Raw genomic sequence first — 20,668 nt, forward strand, 5'->3', positions numbered from 1 at the left:
GTAGTAACTCCTGCCCACCCTCCCTTAAAGGGCTGAAAAAGGGAGCAAGCTGCAATGTAAAGATTATGTAGATAGTGGGTGGTTTTTTTCCTCCCCATAAACTACATGCTTCAATGTTAGCACTGTCCCCTAGCAGGATGAAAACAAAACCTTAATTTTTTCCCTAACAGAAGTTAAGATTACAGTAAATGCAGAATAATAGACTGATGCATCTACTGATACAGTTTTTATAGACAAGTTGTTTCAGGAAAGTCACCCAAAGCATTTGTACAATGCAACTTCTATGCCAGGAGATAACAAATAACAATAAAATAGCTATTAGCACAAGGACTCATACTGACAGGGAGCACCTGCTGATGACTCCCGTGAGTTAATGTTTAAAATATTCTGCAGATGAGAGCGATTTTCTTTCCTTACCAGTCCCCAAAGGGCTCCTTCTGTTGTGGCAACAATGGTGGCAGCTCTAGGAGTGTTGTACATCAGCGCCAGTTCGCCAAAACTGCCATGATTATCGTAGCAACCCACACACCGTGTCTGGTTGTCTCTTGCTACAAAGATGTCATACAGTCCCCTGGAAAAATGGGATAGGTGCTATTAGACAATGTTTATATGGATCATATAAACAGTTTTCAGCTTTTACACTAAACTGAGTGCACACAAAACATTTTCCAAATTAGAAAATAACTCTCTTACTGCTAAGAGATATGGAAAAATACCTTATTCAGCTTTCTAATCGTCTGATCTTAAGTTGCTACCATCTGAAGTACTTTCACAGCACCTCTCCCTTAATAGGGCATTTCACTCCAGGTAGAACTGGCCATGATCTATTTGGTCTCCTCTGCAAAGTATTTTGACGCTGCTACTCTAAGTGTTCTGGCCAAGGCACAGGTACCTTCGCAGGCTTTGCCTTTCCACAGCACATCACTGAATAATGTGCTATTATTCAACAAGGTCTCTTCAGAGCCACTAGAACCTATCCATGTTCTCAGCTACCTTTTTCACAAAGCCAACATTTCTGCAGTACCTTTTGGTAAACTCAACCCAACCACTCACCTGCTTTTAAGGTGTTGCCTCAACCTCACACAAACTTACGAGTATGCCTGTACTGTGATCCTGAAGTACAACTGTAAGTTAGTATTTGTATATCCATTCCAAATTCAAACTTTTCATCTCTTTTGTAGACAACAGCGATGCTGCAGAAGCACAAAGATCCCCAAAAGGGCCTTTCTGTACACACCCAAGATAATGAGCAAGTTTTACAGGGCAAATTGACCGCTATTAGGAGCGGCACATACTGACTCTCAAGATAGACTATTTAAAGCTAATTCAGGAACATGTGGCACATCTTTACACCAGGACATGGAGAAGCAACCAACGAATCAGCTCACATCTGGTGTTTGCCTAATAGCTCCCTTATGACCAGAGCTTTCACACTCAGTTTAACTTCACAGCTTGGGGCAAGCTGCAGTTGAACCAAACAGTTCCATCACCGTCTTCATGGAGGTAAGGCTGCTGAAGGACAAGCTATAGCATACAATGTCACAGCTTGAAAAGCCTGCTTTGCTCTCACATCTCTCTGCATGCTGAAGAGACACTGCAGGATGCATATGGCTGGCAGCATGGATAACTTTTAACAATTTTGTAGAACATTATAGATTCTACCCCATCTACATTGGCTTTAAACAGAAGCTGCAGAACTAAAGAAAAATGGTATAGCTCATTTTCAGAAAGCAGAAAAGCTCTTTAAACTGCTGTGATCTAGCCAGGATATTTGAAATGATCAAGGAAGAAGTGCTGAAGCCCCAAAAGTCTTCTACACTTCACCCCCATGGAGCTGTAACCTCTTTAAGCTGGAAAGGCCTCCCCACTGTTCTCAAAGAGGCACCCCTCCTCTCTTGCAATGTACTTAAGGCAACAGGAAGCTAGAACTTACTGAGAACTAAAAGACCACTCTGACAAAGATGCAGACAAATGTATGGAGAGCCAAAGTTGAAGGATCTGGATCAGCAGGTGCATAGGAAGAAACAGGCTGTGCACAGAAAGCTGGCCATTTAGAAGCCAGACAAGTGTCTATACCACTGTCAAGGCTGTCTCATGCTTGGTGCTTTAAAAGAAAAACATAAGAAGTCAGATAACTTAACTAGGTTTGACCAATTCCTGGCTATGATACCAGAGAATTTAAGGAACTGGACACTGGCCTAAGAGACTTGACAAAATATGTTACATCCTGTAGAAAAGCAGGTAGGAAACACCGTCCTGGTGTTATAAGCAGCTTCACATATGCTGAACATACACAGTTCTCCCCATGACCCCATGAAGTTGAAATCTCTACCAGAAAAAAACTCTATTATCTCCCAAAACATCAACAGGCATTTTAGGAAAAAAAAAAAAAGAATCAACAGAAATGGCAGCAGGTGAAACTCCTCATAGTAAAAAAATGAGAAGAGTCTCATCCGTGAGATCTACCAAGCATTAGCAGCAGGGCATTTAGGGCTGTTGATGGACAGTCCTCATTTTGTCGGTTGTCTTTGAATACTATTGATTCTAAAAGAAGTTCCTGTCACCCAGAAAGCTAATGAAGGCACATGAAGACTGCCTATCACACTCTTTATACCCTTCTTGCTTATTCATACCTAAGATACAAAAAGAAAACACAATACCACCATATTAACAGCAAACTGCTGAAATATGGATTAGTTGGAAAGCTGCACTAAAATTCTTGCAGTGTTCAATATCCACTTAATGATTCTCTGAGAAACATCAGGAGAAATAGTCTTTGAATCATCCTTTTGATCTCACATAGCAATTTTAAACAACTGCAGGGAAATGAAGCAACTTCTCATTACCACCCATCAACATCAGACATTTATTAGTGTCATTTTTTTCAAAGTCACTGTAGCCTTGTAACCTTCAGCCCTGCATTCAGCTGTCTGTGCCCCAAGGACAAGTTTGGTTCGGCACCGCTGGGTGACCTTGGCTCTGCTTTATTACAAAGACTGTTGCTAAGCTGTGAGACAGACCATGAGCTAAAGCCCTGCAAGATAAGAAGAGCAAAAACAGAGACCACAGCGTAATTTCTGAGACTGCAGTCGTAAGAAGCTCAAGGACTCAAGAGAAAAACACTGACATGAAAAAATATAAAACCGTAAGGGGAAAAAAAAAAAAAAAGGGAAGAAAATCAGAAGACAACTAAGCAACACTGAGGCTCAGAATGTTCCTAGAGGCAACGGGGCCAACGTTTCCCTTCCTGCCTGGTGACTGTGCAGCCAACACAGACCCACTGAGCATTTTCTTGGCCATGGTGAGCATATTAATGCTTAGTTGTGCAACGCGTTTGTCCTAGCTCTCCTATGTGTGCAGTATATTGGGCCCTCAAGTTGGGTCTACCCCAACTTGTGGTCCTTCTGTGCCTCTGTAAGACAGCCAAATACCAAGCAACCTGGTGAGGAAGGGTAATAGCCAGAAGACTGAGAAAAGTATGTGCCCTAAAGGCTCTTCTTTAAAGACAAGCAGCAGAATTACTTCTGCCACATCAAGTCTCTGTTCACTCAGACAGGCCAGGAACTAATCCTCAGGAATATTTATGCACTAATGACTGATTTCAGAACAAGAAGACACGTCTCATGGTGCCTCAAAAGAGCGAAATCCCTCTGAACTTGCACTTGTAGACAAGTAAGAATTTCTGTAATCACTGACAGCCATTAGTTCCATGACAGCAACTTATTTAGGTGCGGAAGGATTTTTGTTTGCTTTATTCCTCCTCCCTAAAACAAATTCTTGTCCCTTTCTTTACCGTATAGTTTCTTCTGCTCCCTTTCCCCTCCTTACTTGAGAAAAAAATCCACCTTGGTCTACAGACGGCATATATGACTGCTTTCAAAACATGCGCATGCTAACATGCACTAAAGCTAAAAGTGACAGATAATGGGTAAGCTCATTCTGCAGCCTTTCCCTCTGAGGAAACAGCATTTGAGTTTTTACCCAGTCACCTGAACATGTTAAAACCCAGCAGGTTTGAAATGTCCACCTGTCAAACTTGATTGCCCTTGGCCAAACAACCCAAAAGTCAATGGGGGCCTAAAGGACTGAATGGAAAGACCAAGTGATAGAGGTGATGACAGCAAGAAGGTTTCCTTGGGAAATTATCCTGCAATGAGCATTTCTTGCTGCTTCTACAGAAGTTGAAGAGAAACCTGCTTATACTTGGAAGCACAGCTGCTTACCGTTCAATGACATAGAAGTTGTCTCCATCATCCCCTTGGTCAATCACATGTTCCTGAGGTTGCACCTTCCTCTCAAACATGGCATCAAGGACCTGAGACAGCTGCTCCTATGAAACATACCAAACAAATAAAAAACAAAAGAACAAACAGCTCTCCCCCCAAATACATCTCTGTATTATCTGCTGGACAAAAACAAATTCACATGACTTGATATCAGTCGTGCACTCTGTTATTTTTAGCCTACAAACATCCACGTTATTTTTATATTAAATTTTCATTTTTATGAGTATTTCATTTATTTACAGCTTATTAAGTGCAGCAATACAGGCAAAAATAATTGCTTCAGCTTTAGAAGAGAAATTAATGAAAAAATTATGCCTAAGTGGTCTAATTTATGCAGTGTTTTGGTGCTGGTGTATATGTATGTCATATTCTCACTTGGTATGAACTGAAACAGCTTAACTGACTGCTGCAATATATATTGCTTTCAAAACCAGCACTATGAAGAGATACTAATATCTTATTTGCATTGTCATAATCTAAGAGCCTAGAGGCACGGATCATATAGCATGAGCCTATGTATAAGCACAGAGTATTTCCCAAGGTTCTTGGTGTCTCAGAGAACCTGCAGCTTCAGCATGAGACCACAGATCCAGGAGAGGGAAACACAAACACACACACACACACAGAAATAGGAATATACTGGTCAGCACTGCAGACTCAAGCCAGGCTTCTGGTGAACCCTTATTAGATTTTTTTTGGCAGGCATCACAGACAGCAGAATTTGAAAGGCAGTTTAATGTAAGCTCCCTGCCTCAACACTTAAGATGCTTTACTACCTCCATTAAAAGGACTACGTAAGTCCTTTTAACAATAGACTTGCATTGCAATGTCAATGACAGCATGTTCCAAGTTTAAAACCTAAATCACAGCTGAGATTCTAAAAATATATTGCATAAACACACAAACTAGTGCTTAGACTCTTAGATGCACTTCAGATATTTAACTGCAGTCATTAAATTGTGAATAGCAATAGTGGCATCTGCAGGTACCACTATATTAAAAATATAGTCTACCTTTTCATTAGAATTCTATTTTCTTGTCTTTAAAACCTCTCCCAATACTTAATCTAAACAGAGAATCATTGCCTGAAGGCCATTTGTTTTAACCACATATTTCACAACAGGCATTTAAGCAACAGATGTCAGAAAACAAGCAGCATGGGTTTTAAAATGTTTCTCAAAATACTGTAACTGAACAGTGTTTTATTTGGAAAATAAGTAGGCCAAGACTTATCATTTTAAGTAAATGAAATACTGAGCTCTTCTGTCAACAAAGGAAGAAGCTCTAAGATACCTAAACTGTAAGACACTTTTGATATACATAGGGGTACTGAACATGCTTGGGGGCCTAACTAGGACAACAGTCATTGCTCTCACCCAGTACCTATATGTGTTCATATATATATATATATATATATATATATATATATATATATATATAAAAAATATATGTATTTCATTTTTACTGTCCATAATCATGTTCCTTGCAAAAGGAACCTTTCAAATGGCCTAAGTAAATAGGCTTAATAACATGAGGAATCCCAGAACAGTGAAAGGACAGTGTTGGAAAGGACAACTTTCAAAGAAACTTCTGGCTGAATGTCAATATCTCAAGTCTGCTGCAGTCAAAAAATCTCAACAACTTTTCCAGGAATGCAGTTCAATGTCTCTCAAGGTTTGCAGAGAAACCAAAGCTGGAAGATTTTCCTGACTTTCAAGGAAACCTGAGCTAAATACCTGACACCATAAATTACAACATGCATCCTTTCATATTTCAGATGAAGCTCAATGATTCAACTCAGAAAGCTGCTATATCACTTTTACTTCCATTTAGAGAAAACTGACTGAAACGTTGATATTTAATTAAAAAAAAGAAGTCAAAGGATTGTGCATACTGTTCAACATGAAAAATATTAATTGTGTAAGTTTATCCCATTTTAAATTACATATGAAATTATGAGCCATACAGAAAAAAAAATCAAGTGCAATAGGATCCATCAGCAGCTACAGAAAGACAGAATGAGATTTTTTTTTTTTTAGTGAAAACAGAAAAAAAAATCCACACATGTGGCAGGGAAATCTGCAATCTGGCAATCCTGATAACTGACAATTTGACATGTTTGTTTGTATTATCCATTCATTTCTGATCCCCAAATACATGCCCCAAGCCAGCCTGCACATAATTAATAATTCATAAACTATCACAGTGCAAAACTACTTCCTGGACTGGTAGAGCAAACTATATAAACCAGCAACTCCAGTTAAGATTTCCTTACAGCGATATTACCTGATCTAGGTTTTTGAAGAGCAGGATATCTTTACAGGCTTCCTGCAGTCTGCATCTCTGTTCATCAGTTTTTGGATGAACTACCTTTAAACAAAGTAAAACAAAACTGTCATGACAGTAAATAAAGATGATTACAGGCTGAATCTTCACAGGGAAAGACAACACAAATTAAGAGCTTCAAAGTATCTGGATTTGTTATTTATATAAAATTGTCTGAAAACAGAGTAAATGAAAAATAAAAAAAGAAATTATTATGACAAACACATGAGCAATAACATAATCAAAGACATTAGAAAGAAGAGGATCCCTCTCCTATTTCAGTCCAGCTATAGATACCTACAGCTGGAAAGAGCAAAAAGATCCAGTCAAGGCTTGGACATCTTGGACAATGGAAAAATATCAAGCATTTTGTTTTGAACTCTGCCTATATTAGTTCCAAAAAAACCTTACTGTTGGAATAAAGATAGTTCAAGAAAATGTATGATACATATTTCTGTTAGCCCATATAATAAAGTTACCTAAGTGCTTTTTATCTCCAACTGAATTACTAAAATAAAAGTTCTGCTGTAGAGATTTCTTTGTACTTCTTTTCTGCTATAAACCTCTCCTCAGATTAAAGGAACTGAAGTTCACTCTTTCACAGAGATATTCATATACCTGCTTATTGGGCATGTAACTGTGCAAATACATGAAAAAACATTAATGATCTCATATTTACTACATAATGATTTCTAGAATTACTAGGAAAACAATGTTACTTTATTAGGAATTTCTCAGTATTCATTATCCCAAGTTGAGGAGAACTTAGACCTCTCTTCTAAACTAAAGAGCAAACAGGTAAACTGGATATTTATTCTGTTAAAATTATAATTTACCTGTTTGCTCATTGGGAAAAACAATTTTAACAGAATAAATATCCAGCTTTCAAAAATATTTTAATGATCAAGCACAGTCTTTTTTTTTCCTTTTCTTTTAATGTCATCTTATTTATGAAGCTTTAAAAGAATTTAATTTAGTCTTTGACTTCCATTGCAGAACTATGAGCCCCCTCAGGGTAGAACCTGGTAAATGAACACCAGAACTCCTTAGAGGAAACACTGAACCTTCCCAGCCAGGCTACCAGGATTTCCTCACATCAAAGCATGCCTAAAAAAATACAATTACAATATCTTGACTTGTAATTCCTAGAAATTTAAAGACATTTAAAGACAATACAATAACAGGTGGCTTCTGGCTTAAAATATTGCAGCCAAGTATTCCTCTTATGAACAGAAATCTCTCCCGAGGCAGAACTGCTCTTACAAGAAGGCAGTGAAAAGCATGCGAGGAATTTTAAGCACCCATGAAGAAACAGCTGTGTTAAAGCTTAACTCATTGTTCACAACCATCCCAGTGCTCCAGGAACAGCATCAGCAAGTGCTTAAGATCATCATTAAGAAAGGAAAATATTTAAATTTGTCTAGCTGGTAGACTTAAGGACTCTACAGACCATTGAAGTGTCAAAACTACAGTTACATTTGGGACTACTTTAGTAAATACACTAATAAATACACTAATAAATACACTAATAAATACACTAATAAATACATTTGGGACTACTTTATTCAATGCTTGAGCAATGACATTTGTGAGTCGTCACAACCTCTGGGAACACAATGAACAAGTCAGAGGAAAAAGGTGACACAGAGGCATCTACCTGCCAGACTGTACAGAGAACCAAGGATGACAGAATTCATCCATCTTACCCTTGGTTCTGTATCTTCTTCCTCTTCATCTGGATTGAAAGCTTCGGCACAAACTTAAGGAAAAAAGAGGCAATTGGTCAAAAATGGCTATTACTTGAGAACAAGCATAAAACTTCAACTCATTTCCCCGAGATTTACTATGTAGATTTTATTTTCCTACTGGGAGAACAAAATCCTTTCTGTTCTTTTGTTGCTGTATTGTTAGAGACTTAAATTCTACCTATTCTCAGCACATGCACAATAGGGCTGTTCTCGGAGTCTCATGCAAAAGGTCTGTGCCTTGCAACAGAAATATTGCCTATCGAGTACTGCAGTGAATGCATACACATTTTCTCTCAATTCTTACCTAAAGCATAACAATTTCTATTTAGATTCATTTTAAAATGTCTTATTTAAAGAGCGGGGGGGGGGGTAAATAATGCAAAAATATTGTAAATATTGATTCATTCTCCACAGTACAATGCATATAGTTAATAAAATACACTAAAAGAGCATGTGCAAGGTGGGATGTGGGAAGTATTCTACCTCAAGGGAGATTTGCAAATGAGAATCTCCCACTTTTACTTTTATGTCACACATTTACACAGAAATTAAGTTGGGAAATGAACAATCAGCTTGACTGTGGTATATTCTTATGACCAAAAATAGTGGTTAATCTCTGTTCCCCCATATGCTACTGTAACTTACAGTTTAACCAAACGAACATCAAGTTCTGATAAGAAAATGACACAAGCAATTATTTAAAAGGGATGAGTTGTAATACCTACAGAAACAATTGTAAAAGCAGCAGTAGCAATGCAGAGCTTCTAAATTCTAAAATTTTAAACTTGTTCATTTTTAATGCTTCTGAAATGGCTTGTCTTCATAGTAAAACACCTACAAAATGATTTTATAATAGAAACATCTTTTGATGTCAAAAATCTAAGTCTCTATTTGGAACTTTTTTATTAGCCCATGGACATTTGCAGTTCTTACAGGTCAAAGTGGACTTTGCATTTTAACCAGTTTTCCTGATTGGAAATCAGCCCTATTTTCATCTAGTTTTGCTCTCGCTTTAATAAAGACAGTCTTATTTCTGAGGCTACAACTCCCTTGCAAATTTTTACAAGGCAACATAAGCAAGTATTTTTCTTTGTACTTTATGCAGGATCCTGACAATACTGAAGCCTTGGCAGAAAGCCCAGAAGCTCACTGCAGTGACAGCTAACTACTGAATGGATTTAGTATAAATAAGCATCCTTAAGGAAAAAAAAAAAAAAAAAAAAAAACTAGCAGGCCCAGTATTCAGCAACTTGCAAATCATTTAAAGATGCACACAGAACTATTGACCTTGTCACAGTGCTTTCCAAAGGGCTATAAAAACACACAGGCCTAACATAATTCCCTAGGAAAGATTTGCGTCTTTTACAGTGCCTGAAAGTTGCAAGCTCTTCCTAGCAAATTCAAATTTATTTCCTTTCTTTCTGGCGAGAGCAGAGAGACCGGAAAACAATGCAAGCCCTCCATTTATCATCCCACAATGTGAAATTCCCATGGTGAAATCATTAGCCATTTAAAGAGTACTTATTGTGGAACAAACCAAGTGTAAAAGTGCCACTTCTGGCATATTAATGGTGCGAGTGCAACAAACAAACATATGATTCGAGTCTAACAAAGCACAGTCCACCCACATTTCTGGATAGGTATTTTAAAAAGGATAAGCTGCATTCTTCCCCAGCTGGAAAAATACCCCACGGTTTAGTCCAAAGATGACTGCATTTAGGGAATATAGATGTGTACACAGACACAGAACTTGCCCTGGTAGGCAAATACTCACTTAATATGCAATACAAAAGCACTAACAGAGAACATGATTAGCATTTTTGTCTGAAAGTTTTTCTCCTCCTTTCATTTTACAGTAAAAATCAAAGTCTACTGTGAAAGTCTTGGATTTTCTAATAAAGAACGTTTTCTTAAAAAGATTTCTTGCTTTAATCGGTAGGAGAAAAATGGAGATTTTTAATTCCTGCACATTTTAACAGAAAGTAGGAGTTCAATCCTGGGTCGTGTACAAACATAATTACCTACGGCAAGTACCTGAGATAAAAGCCCATTCAAGCTGCATAGCTGTGAATTCAGAGACCATTCTACTCCATTACACTGTTCCATCATTTCAACTCTCAGTATTAAACCACAATTTGGACTTGGTTCCTCCTCAGCTGCAAGGAATCTATTGCTAAGAACACATTTTGGAACTGAGAAAACTCTTCTCAAGATTTCCTCGGGAAGACAAGTTTTATTACCAAGATCAAGAAGAGCAATAGAGCAAAACCTTGTTTTAAAGCCTGTAGCAATAAAAATACAGTTCTGTGCAATGTTGTGATCAATCTTAACCTACAGCAACAATCTTGCCCCTTTTCCAACTAAAAATGGTCAGTTGATAACTGCATTCTTCCAATTCTCCAAAAATTTCCCTCTATCTAGGGTTACCTCAGATTCTCTCTCAATAAAAGTGACTTTTGTTCTTAAAAGCTTCATATTAAAAAAAAAAAATCATTTGAAGTATTAGAAGTTGCCTATTGCATTTGCAAGGTCACAGGAAATAAAGATACAGCCACAGAAATATCCACACATGCTTGCTCCAGAACGGGCTGCTAAGTTATGGAGTGCTGACGGATGCACCAGAAAATAAGAGACTTCAGTAAAATACCACAGCCTCGCACTCCAAAAAGCAGTTCCTTGTTGTTGGAAAGGACTCTCCAGAAATTGGAGCAATTTTTTCATTCTTTTCTCAATGGCACCAAGAGTCTTGCACCCAATTTTAAATTTGGGCACAGACTGAGATTCTGTTATGTCCTGTAGAAGGTTGATTCTTCTGGACCGTGCAGCTAAATAAAGTTACAGTACATCAAGAGCAGAGGTGGCAGGATTACAGTGCAACAGATGGCAAACCAAACTCCAAAGGAAATAAGTGATCTGTCATTTGTTTACCTTGAAACATGCTGCAAAATCATCATCTTTCAAACAGTCTCCTCATTTTAAAATACCAATTTCATGTATATTCATTAATTAACATTTATTTAATGTATATTTATAAGAATAATGTAGAAGCATATTTTAAGATCACTATAAAGCTTTACAATGTTCTTTGATTTGTTTCCTCTGTTGATAAAAGATAAGGTTTTGTCTGGAGCATACAAACAGTTTGGGTTGAGACTTGTGTAAGTAAATCTTCCCTATTTTATCTTATAACCCAGTAAGGTTGGAAATAATTTCATAAAGCCGACTAAAGAAACAGTGTAGGACTTCAACCTTTCCCTTATGCTTGAGTCACTTAACATGACAAAGGGCAGTACAGAAATATACCAGAAAAACACAAAAATACTTTTCTCATACTGCCCTGGAGCTGTGTTTCAAGCAGAAAGCCCTCCCCTTATTTTTCATTGTTTCTTTCTTCAACTTGACACAGAGATTTCTTTATTGAGATCGAAGTGGCAAGGGAGACACATTTGGGACTTCAACTGACAGCTCTGATTGACAAGAATTTATTTATTTGTAGCCAGAACTATGACACTTAATATAACATCTGTTGTGGGTGGTTTAAAAAAAATAAAAGGGGAGGAAGAAGGTGACAGAGGGAAGTGGGAGAGACAGACATAGAAAAATGATGAATTTTGACCTCAAGCTTAAACTAATATTGTGATATACTGGAAAGCCCACATAAAGTTCTGCAGCCTACTCATATTAATATATATTCCAATCAACAACATTTTTCTATGTATTTTAAAGCATGACTAATGCAAAGAAAAGGAGAACATGACGTCAACAGCTTCCTCTGGTTTAAGTCCCAATATGTCCCGTTTTTCTTTCCACCTTTCTTAATTGGCAAGTTGTCTGCCCTGCTGAACACATCACCTGGCAAGATCTGCTGTTGACAGGCAAGCAGTGCTGCTCAGCTGTTCTTCTGATACAAAAGAACACCCCAAATTACCTTACACCATATAACCCCCTGACAACCACCAGTGAGACCTCATTTCAAGGCCCCTGAAGGTTAATCATTTGTAGGTTACAGTGCAGCCAGTCCCACGGGAAGACCATTAAATATTTGCTTGTGAAGATACATTTGCCCCACTATTTTACGCTAGATTCAGTTCATATTTTCGCCATGCCAGTGTCCTAATAAAAGTCATATTCCAAGGCAAGCTTATCTTCATGAGGTCATCCCCCCAAAAATTGTGGGTTTTTTTTTTTTTTTTTTTTTTTTTTGGATTGATAGAAACATTGATTGGAAGGCATCTCTGGAGATGATCCAACCTACCCCTCACAGGGGTACTGGTTTTCCCAGCTGCCTTGGAAAGCTCCCAGGGAGATGATTCCCCATCTCTCTGGGAATCCTGCTCCAGTGCCACACTAGCCTCCTGGGGAAGCTGCTTTTCTTAATGTCCCATCTAAACCAGACAAAAAAAGTGTTTGAAAACAGTTTGAAGAGATGCAGGAAATCACACCTCTTCCATGTGACATAACTAAAGCAAATGCCAAGTTCAAATGCAGTGCAAGGTATGCACAGGAGTGACACACCTCAGGTGTCAGCACAAAAACCTCTCATATAGACCATGCTTCTTTCCAAAGCTACCCTACTCACTTCAGATGGTGCTGGAATTGAAAGATTAGGTTCCAATTTTCAGATGCTTTAAGTGAAAAAGAAATTCGGGCAATTATCCTACCATTTATATGTCATCTTCCAGCTCTCAGTTTAGCTTATCTAGCTTCTACAACTAGTTTAAGCTTTTCCCGTCTATGGCCCCTGCTTCAGCTTTCAAGAACAAGCACATATTTAAAGACATGTGAAGGCTCAAAAATGAGACAACATGATCACTGCTTTGTTTATGCAGGTGACAACATCTGAAGGCAATAAAGATCTTTCTGGTTGCAGCAATGATGGGGAGTGTAGGAAGAAGCTGATCTAGCAAAAAAGGTTGAGCACTATCTCTGTTTACGCAAGTTCAGTCACTTCCAAACTATTCTGTTTTTCAAAATACCTACTTTTGTCATGATAAAAATCTGCTATAAGGTAATAAAATCTGTGAGAAATGAGGATCATCCAGGTAACAGACATGTGTCTTACAAAACAGCAGCTGAGATCCCTTGAGGTTAAGGCCTGAAGTCTCTTCAGTACACACAAAAGGAGGAAAAAAATGAGACACATGAAAATGTTGTCTTTTGCGTAAGTAAAAAACTTTGTTGATATTTTTGCTGTAATTGTAAGTAGCAGCAAAAACACAGAGCCATATTCTGTCTGCACTTTTGGGTAGCACTTCCCGTACTTCGGAGTGAAGCTGTTCTTGCTTATCTTCACTGTGTAGATGCATTGCCTCCTTGCCCCCATTGAACCTATGAGATACATGAATGAAAATCCATTTGGAGCAGTACATGTAAAACAGCTTTTCCAGTCATTTACACAGATCAGTAATGCTGCAGCATTGTTCAACACTCTGCTCTTTGCATTTGAGCTTGTCAAAGCTTCAAACATTTCTGCTACTCAAGGCATAGCTGCAGAGCCTCTTTTGGAAGCAGTATGCCAGCTGGAGAGGTGACCACTTCCAATAGCCTGTCACTCCCTTTCGGACAGCTGAGGTCTAAAGTAAGCACTTCAAACCACTGTGGTCAAGAGGAAATGACTAAGCTTAAACAGAACAAGCTGTAAGTCTTTGCTAACTTAGCTCAGCGCAGTTTTCTTCTGAATTTTGCTCTCATCTTTCTTTCGGATAACTCTGAACTTTCCTTCAGAAAAGGAAAGTTTCCTTCTTTGTTTCAAGAGATTCTGCCATGTCAAAGCATGCCTGCTCACACCTCAATCCAGTCACAGGCGGGAGACAGAACAGGCAGCCGTTTGCACCGTCTCAGCAATTTTCACCTTTACAACAGTTAGAATGAAAGGCAACACTGAAACTTGAAAAACAGTTGAGCCATCTATGGAAAAAAAAACTGCTCAGGAAACTGCTGCTTTGGCATTCACATTCACTAACAAGGAACCGACTGAAACTAAGTGTGTATTTTTGGGCAAAAACTCAAGTCCTGGTCTTGAAAGATCAACTTGCCCTTTGAGTCACTACAAACATCTCCAGAGATGGAAACACCGTCATCAGCACCAGCACTGCTTCCTGTTGCCTAATCTGGTTTGTGCAGGATATCCCCATGCCTCCCCATCACCCTATGGGATGGAGAATTAGTCACTTGTCAACACTCCAGCTGGAGAAGCAGAGGAACAGGACTGTGTGGTCACACAGAGGGCATCTACTAAGTCCTAACTAAGCCTCAGTTAGGACTCCTGCACTTTGGGCTTTCATTTCTGTATTTCACAGCAGTAGAGCCAAGCGTGCCACTAAACAATGATCCATTCTGGATGTTGCAGTAAAAGGTGAGTCTGCATAAAAAAAATAACAAAAAGCTTTTCATCACGTCAGAGAACCAAATATAAGCCACATAGCTTTCCAAAGGCAATACCACAGGACTTCACAGCTCTGATGCGGTAACAGCAAAAGCAAAATATTGCCCATAACCGCCTACACAAAATTGAAAATTTCCTAGTCTCTTTTCAAATCCCTATATTACATTTAAACAAAATCCTGAAATGGTAGCAGAGTATTTTAGTTAGGCATTGTAATTGTGTGGCACAGCTTGAAGATTCAAATGAAGCAAGTTTTATTCTTCCAAGTGAAGAGGAAATCAGAAGATTGAAATGGATAAACACGCTGCTGACCTTGTTCAAGCCTTCTAAGAGAGCCTTACTGATGAGATAGTCGTCCATAAAAAAGGTCTCCTGGAAAACATGATGCAACTACTATTTCAGAGCACCTAGCTTCACAATTGTGCAAGTAAGGCTTCTCCTTCAATATTGTGCGTGTTCTAGCCACTTACATAAATCTCACAGTATTTCTAAACGTTATACAACTGGTGCAGATAAAACCAACAACTAACACCAAAATATCAACATGCCTCATTAAAAAAACACTTTGCTGTGGTTAAAAAGAACACGAAAAATGTTTAATTTTACATAGAGGCTTATGTGTTTTATGCTTCAGAATTCCGCAAGTGCCAATAAACAGCACAAACATAAACCCTCAAAGAATTAGGATGCATCTTAGACACAACAATAGATAATAATTACAAGCTAGCTGAGAAATACAGCTAGTTTGTTTTTCCATTCTGGAAAGAGGAAATTGTCTTTTAATTTCCAGACCATGATTTGTCTTTATACTTCCAATCCTGAGACATGAACTGCTAAACCTGCAATAAGACACAAAGTATTTTAAAAGTCACCAGCATCTTAGGAAAAGCACATTGAAATTCTTATGCTTATAGCAAAGCAAGGAAAGAACAGAACAGATACTCAACATGGAAAATTACCTATATCATCTAAGATCTATCTTGACAGCAAACTGAAGAATGTTAAAGTGTTACGAGGCATTTCCGAAATTAATGATTCATTGCCCTAGTAATGATTTTTAAGCGTTTTGAGATAATGTCCAAATCCATTAAAAGTTACATTCTCCCTAGGGGACTGAATATTGCCCTTTTTAACTATAATAACAATGGGCAACATAAAATGAGCATGATTTTGACAACACAAAAGGATTGGGAGGTGCAGGGGAGTAACGATATGGAAGGCTAGGGCTTCCTCTGCTCTGCAGCGACTGCTTCCCGTCCTGGCATGCAGACAGGGTCGGGAATGTGGAAAACTACTGTCCAACCCCTTGCAAGAAAAAGCAGATACCTCAATTTCTCTGATCAGCTACAAGCAACTCATTCTCTAGTGATCATAAAATAAGAAAATTGCTAGTACCTAGAAATGCTGAACTATTGTACTTGATCAACTCACCTTTAGGATGCATCAGCTCTCCATTTCAGTGTCTTGCTGAACAAATGGAGTTCATTTACAGGAAAGAGGCAGGTGAACTAGACTGAGCTTAGCTGGCAAAGACCAACATTAGGGGGAGCCTGTTAAGCTAAGGCTTTTTTTTTTTTTTTTTTTTAATAACCAGTTCTGTGCTTTCCTGATATATCAGAGGAGTGAATTTAAGACTGTGCTCTTTTTCCTATCCCTAATTTTGGAGAGGTGAAACAAATATGCACTCAAATGCTCTAATCTAAATCGAGTGTTTCAAGCCATTTCCCAAAGGCAAGCCATGACCTGCTAAGTGTCTCTAGTTGAGAGTACTACACTCATAGCCCTTCCCAAGGGATACTGCTTTAAACCCATTACTTACTCTGCAGTTGGGATTTTATCTTCTGACTGCTGTAGCTTTACACTATTTGGAATATTTGCCATCTCACTGAGGTTTTCTGATGTTAAAAAGAACTGAGTAACACTTCTGCAAAAATATGGAATATCCATTCATATTTAAATCAGATATGCTTAAAGAGCTCTGCTCTACAGGGATTAGTCAATCAATTTAAAGTTTAATCTGCCTGCTAAGAGTGTAGCAGTCAGTTTAAGATACTCTACATACTTTGTCAAATATTTGATATAAAATACAGGGCAAAGTGCTGTATCTGTTAAGATGACCAACACAAGCCCCATATAGTATGTGATATCATACCAAACAGATGCATCACTGCACTGCATTCTGCATTGAATATAAAAGTGCTAGTTTGGGCTCTATGGTATGCATTTTGGGATTTCCTCCCATGCATCTGATTTCAGATTGTTGTACTCAAAAGCTTAAAATCACTATTTTGTTTATAATGAAGAATTTCAGGGCAAATATTTTTATTCAGACACATTAAAAACATGCTACAGATTAAAAAGTGTCTGAAACCTGAAACTGAGATTTTCTGAAATATTTGTGTATCTAAGGTAAACACTATCATTTAAGTAGCTTTTTAAAATATCTTTTACTTCTTTATATGTATATGTATAAATATAGATATAAAGAAAACATTAACTACTTGCTACTTCTGCTGCTTGGATGGTTTTGAAAAACTCATGCTTAGTGAATTAATGTAATTGCTTGCTGAATGTTCATAGATATAACCTACTCTCCCAAATCATAAAGATTCCTAATTTATGTTTAAATATTTGGCTTTAGATTAACTGGTTTTCGTTGTTTCATAACCTCACGAGCATCAATAATTATTCAGAAGAGATTAAGATTAAAGAAAAAGTAAAAAGTTAACTATTACAAACCGAATATGCACTACAGTGTGAAATCCAGGTAACTGTGAAGTTACTAGTTGCTAATTTCCGAAATTAAATACTTTTCACTATTCCAAAGCCAATTACATGCCAAGAATTTTTAAGTAAGTCCCAGTATTGCAAACAGAGAAAATGGGTTTCTTTTTCCTTGTCTAATGAATAATGATTCAGGCACTTTCTTACATGAGAGCACCCACACAATTTATCACTACTTTCATCTGTCATCCCACACACTTGGCTTTTGCTCATATCAACATTTTTAAGATGAATTATTTTCACTCTAGTTAGGATACCAGTTTTGCAATCATTAGTGCTCACGAAAGAATGATAGAAGCAGCATCGAGTTGTTCCAACGGGAGAGCTATTTATGCCATTCTTAAAAAATCTGAATTTAAAACTCAAATCTCTTGCAATTTATCATGTGCTTGAAAACATTCAGTAGAGTTACACCACTAGCTTTCTACGGTAATGAATAATCAATACAAGAATTCAGGAGGATAACAGTGGAAGAAAACAGGACATGATTTTCAAGCCATCCTCCAGTAACCAGGTACTCACATAAGCAGAACGTGGAGGACAGCACAGAGCAAGTTGGCCACTCAGTTTTCCTTGTTGGCCTGAGATTACAAGATTTTGCAAGACAAAAAGTGTTGCTTCTTGCTTCACTGCTGCTATGTGGATGTCTTAATTGAATAGGATCACAAAACTGTATTCTCTATCAAATACTAATGTGCTACATGCTTTTCTTCTTATTTTTAAGCTGTCATTTTAAAAGGTTAAAAGCTTCTAAGAAGGTTTTTTTATGCACAGCATTATCATATCCTGACATCTCAACTTCCCAGGGTGGGAAAGTGTTCTATCTCACTGCAAAGCCCAGAGAGATGTTGGACTTGATCAACACACCCACTTTCTGAGATGATTGCTCATCTTCAATAGGAGCCCGAAGAACACAGATTGCTGAAGGAAAAGAATTCCCCATTTCCAAAATAAGAAATGGCAAATCTGAAGTTATCAGCTGACTAGAGTCAGCAAGTGTGGGCTTCTCACAATCCATTCCAGGAGCAAGTTATCGGGCACATGCTCAGAGTGGCACATCTGTCACACCATCAGAGAGGTGTCAATTAAACATTCCAAATGTAATGCAGCTTCCTTTGGAGAAAAGAAAAAAATGAAAGAAAAAAAAAGGGGAGGAAGAAAAAAAAGCCAAGTAGAATATACCAGCTTGTCTTTAGGAGGTCATTTTAGCTTTCCTAGTTGGATGCAAGTTAATAAAAAAACTAAGCCTGAGCATTCACAGTTAACATTGCTCTTCACTCTGCTCATGAAATCTATGACCACAGTAGTAAAGCAGAATTCTAATATGCATATGTATATGTTTTACCCACATCAATCGTAGTCAGAACCAAATATAGCTCTTTAGGCTGAAGATGCAAAAAAAGCAGCACAAGAATGATTAATATGCTTTAAAAGTTTAATTACGTATGTTAATTTTGTTCAGGCACTAGACTGAAAATAAATTATGCTTAATAAGAGGGATTCTTTGAAGAGATAAAGTTTCTTTTATATTAAGCACAATAAATAATACTTGAATCTAGGAATCTCACCAGGAAATGTTTATTTTTTAATGGAATGAAACCACATCAGATACATCTGAATTCATATAAAAGAAAAACACTACATATATATAAATAAATATTTGCTAAAATACACTCTTCCTGCCTACACATAAAAAATACTTAAAGAGTATGTTAGGCTTAAAAAATACACTTCATATAAACCTTAAAGGCTGAAGTACAGTTAATCATTTCATAATGAAAATGCGGTGGTTATTATTCATACAAGCAGTTTGAGTATTCCAGCAGCTGAGGTGGAATTTTATAATACCTTGCAATTAAAAAGTGAAGGGTTACAACTGTGACCATTTCAACAAGGAGATGTGACCTGAGTTTTGTTCAAGAAAAGGAGATGCTGCTAAGTGAATGAAAATCTTTTTCCATCACAAGTGTAAGGACATTCATAGGGCATGGATGTCATATTTTGACAGATTTTTTTAATCATGTGAAGAAGTCAGCAAGTCTGCTGGAGAGTGGGTGTTCTGTGGAGTGAAAAAATCAAAGGAGTCTGGAAATGGCACTATAGGAATCTAGAAAAAAGTTTACAAAGTTTAAAAAGTTTTTTGCATCTGAAAGATGCAAAAACTAAAAGTAGAAATTATATCCAGGCAAGACTGAAGTAGGTGGCACAATTTTCATTCCAAATACACCATTAAAGTTCATTCATATATTGCTAGTAGCAAAATTCCCCTGTATGTTATGTATCAGTTATTACAGTGGGATACATATCACTGCCATCCTCCCTCCCACTTTGAAACAGCTTGTTATTATTGCCCAGGAAGGGGAATACTACTAACTTAAGCTAAAACATAACCTAGCTCATAACTGTCATCTGTAAATATCCATGAAGATATTTATGGCATTTGACACTTAAGTAGAATCCTTCGTGCACATCCTATAGAATGCCTTGAATAGACAACTTTGCAAAGGAACTTCCAAGCTCTCATTTCTCTTTCTGCCCCCTAATCCTTCCTGGAAAAGGCTGTTTCTCTTCATGAGAACACTCCTTTAATGCTCTGCACGTCTATAAATAATGCCACGAACACGATTAGATAAGTCTCCTTTTCCCAGAATGACCCTCCTGCACAGGGGATGGGGCTCCTCTCAATCCCACCTACGGTCACCTGCTCTGCATGTTGAATATCTGACCAGCGCACAAAGCCACCTTCTCTGGTCAAGAAGCAACACAAAAATTAAATTATTAAATTAAAACTATAAAAATCTCACTAGCACTTTTTTTTTCTCCAGTTATTAAGAGAAAAGCAAAAATAAAAGTCTTCTTTTGGAACAAAAGATGAAGACTTGTCTTGTATGTACAAGATTAGCTTGACCTTGCCAGTAGATTGCCACTTCTCAAGCACATTTTAATCAAATTTTGACATTCTTGAAGTATTTACTAAATTACTGTACAAGCAATGTGCTCATTTTTAAAAAGCAAAAATAAACTTGCTCATCAGTTCTTGACTAGGTGTCAAAAAACTCATATTTGAATTATAGTTTTAAAGAATGAAATAGTTTTGTAAAGCTAAAAACTTACAATGATTAAAGCAGCAATTCTCAGTA

At 37.6% G+C, this 20,668-nt stretch overlaps 1 protein-coding gene across 1 annotated transcript in view; it reads right to left on the bottom strand.

Annotated features, from left to right (window-relative positions):
* PRKAR2A (protein kinase cAMP-dependent type II regulatory subunit alpha) overlaps nt 1–20,668 on the bottom strand; it is a 52,094-nt gene that overhangs the window by 8,773 nt on the left and 22,653 nt on the right. The window contains exons 4-7 of the mRNA XM_026052498.1: nt 8,318–8,370; nt 6,573–6,656; nt 4,224–4,330; nt 418–571 (exon numbers count right to left, since the gene is read on the bottom strand). Coding sequence (XP_025908283.1) covers nt 418–571; nt 4,224–4,330; nt 6,573–6,656; nt 8,318–8,370 — 398 coding nt within the window. The remainder of the gene's footprint in view (nt 1–417; nt 572–4,223; nt 4,331–6,572; nt 6,657–8,317; nt 8,371–20,668) is intronic.

The sequence above is a fragment of the Nothoprocta perdicaria genome, unplaced genomic scaffold, assembly GCF_003342845.1.
Source record: "Nothoprocta perdicaria isolate Ctin4 unplaced genomic scaffold, notPer1 scaffold_9, whole genome shotgun sequence".
Taxonomy (NCBI): domain Eukaryota; kingdom Metazoa; phylum Chordata; class Aves; order Tinamiformes; family Tinamidae; genus Nothoprocta; species Nothoprocta perdicaria.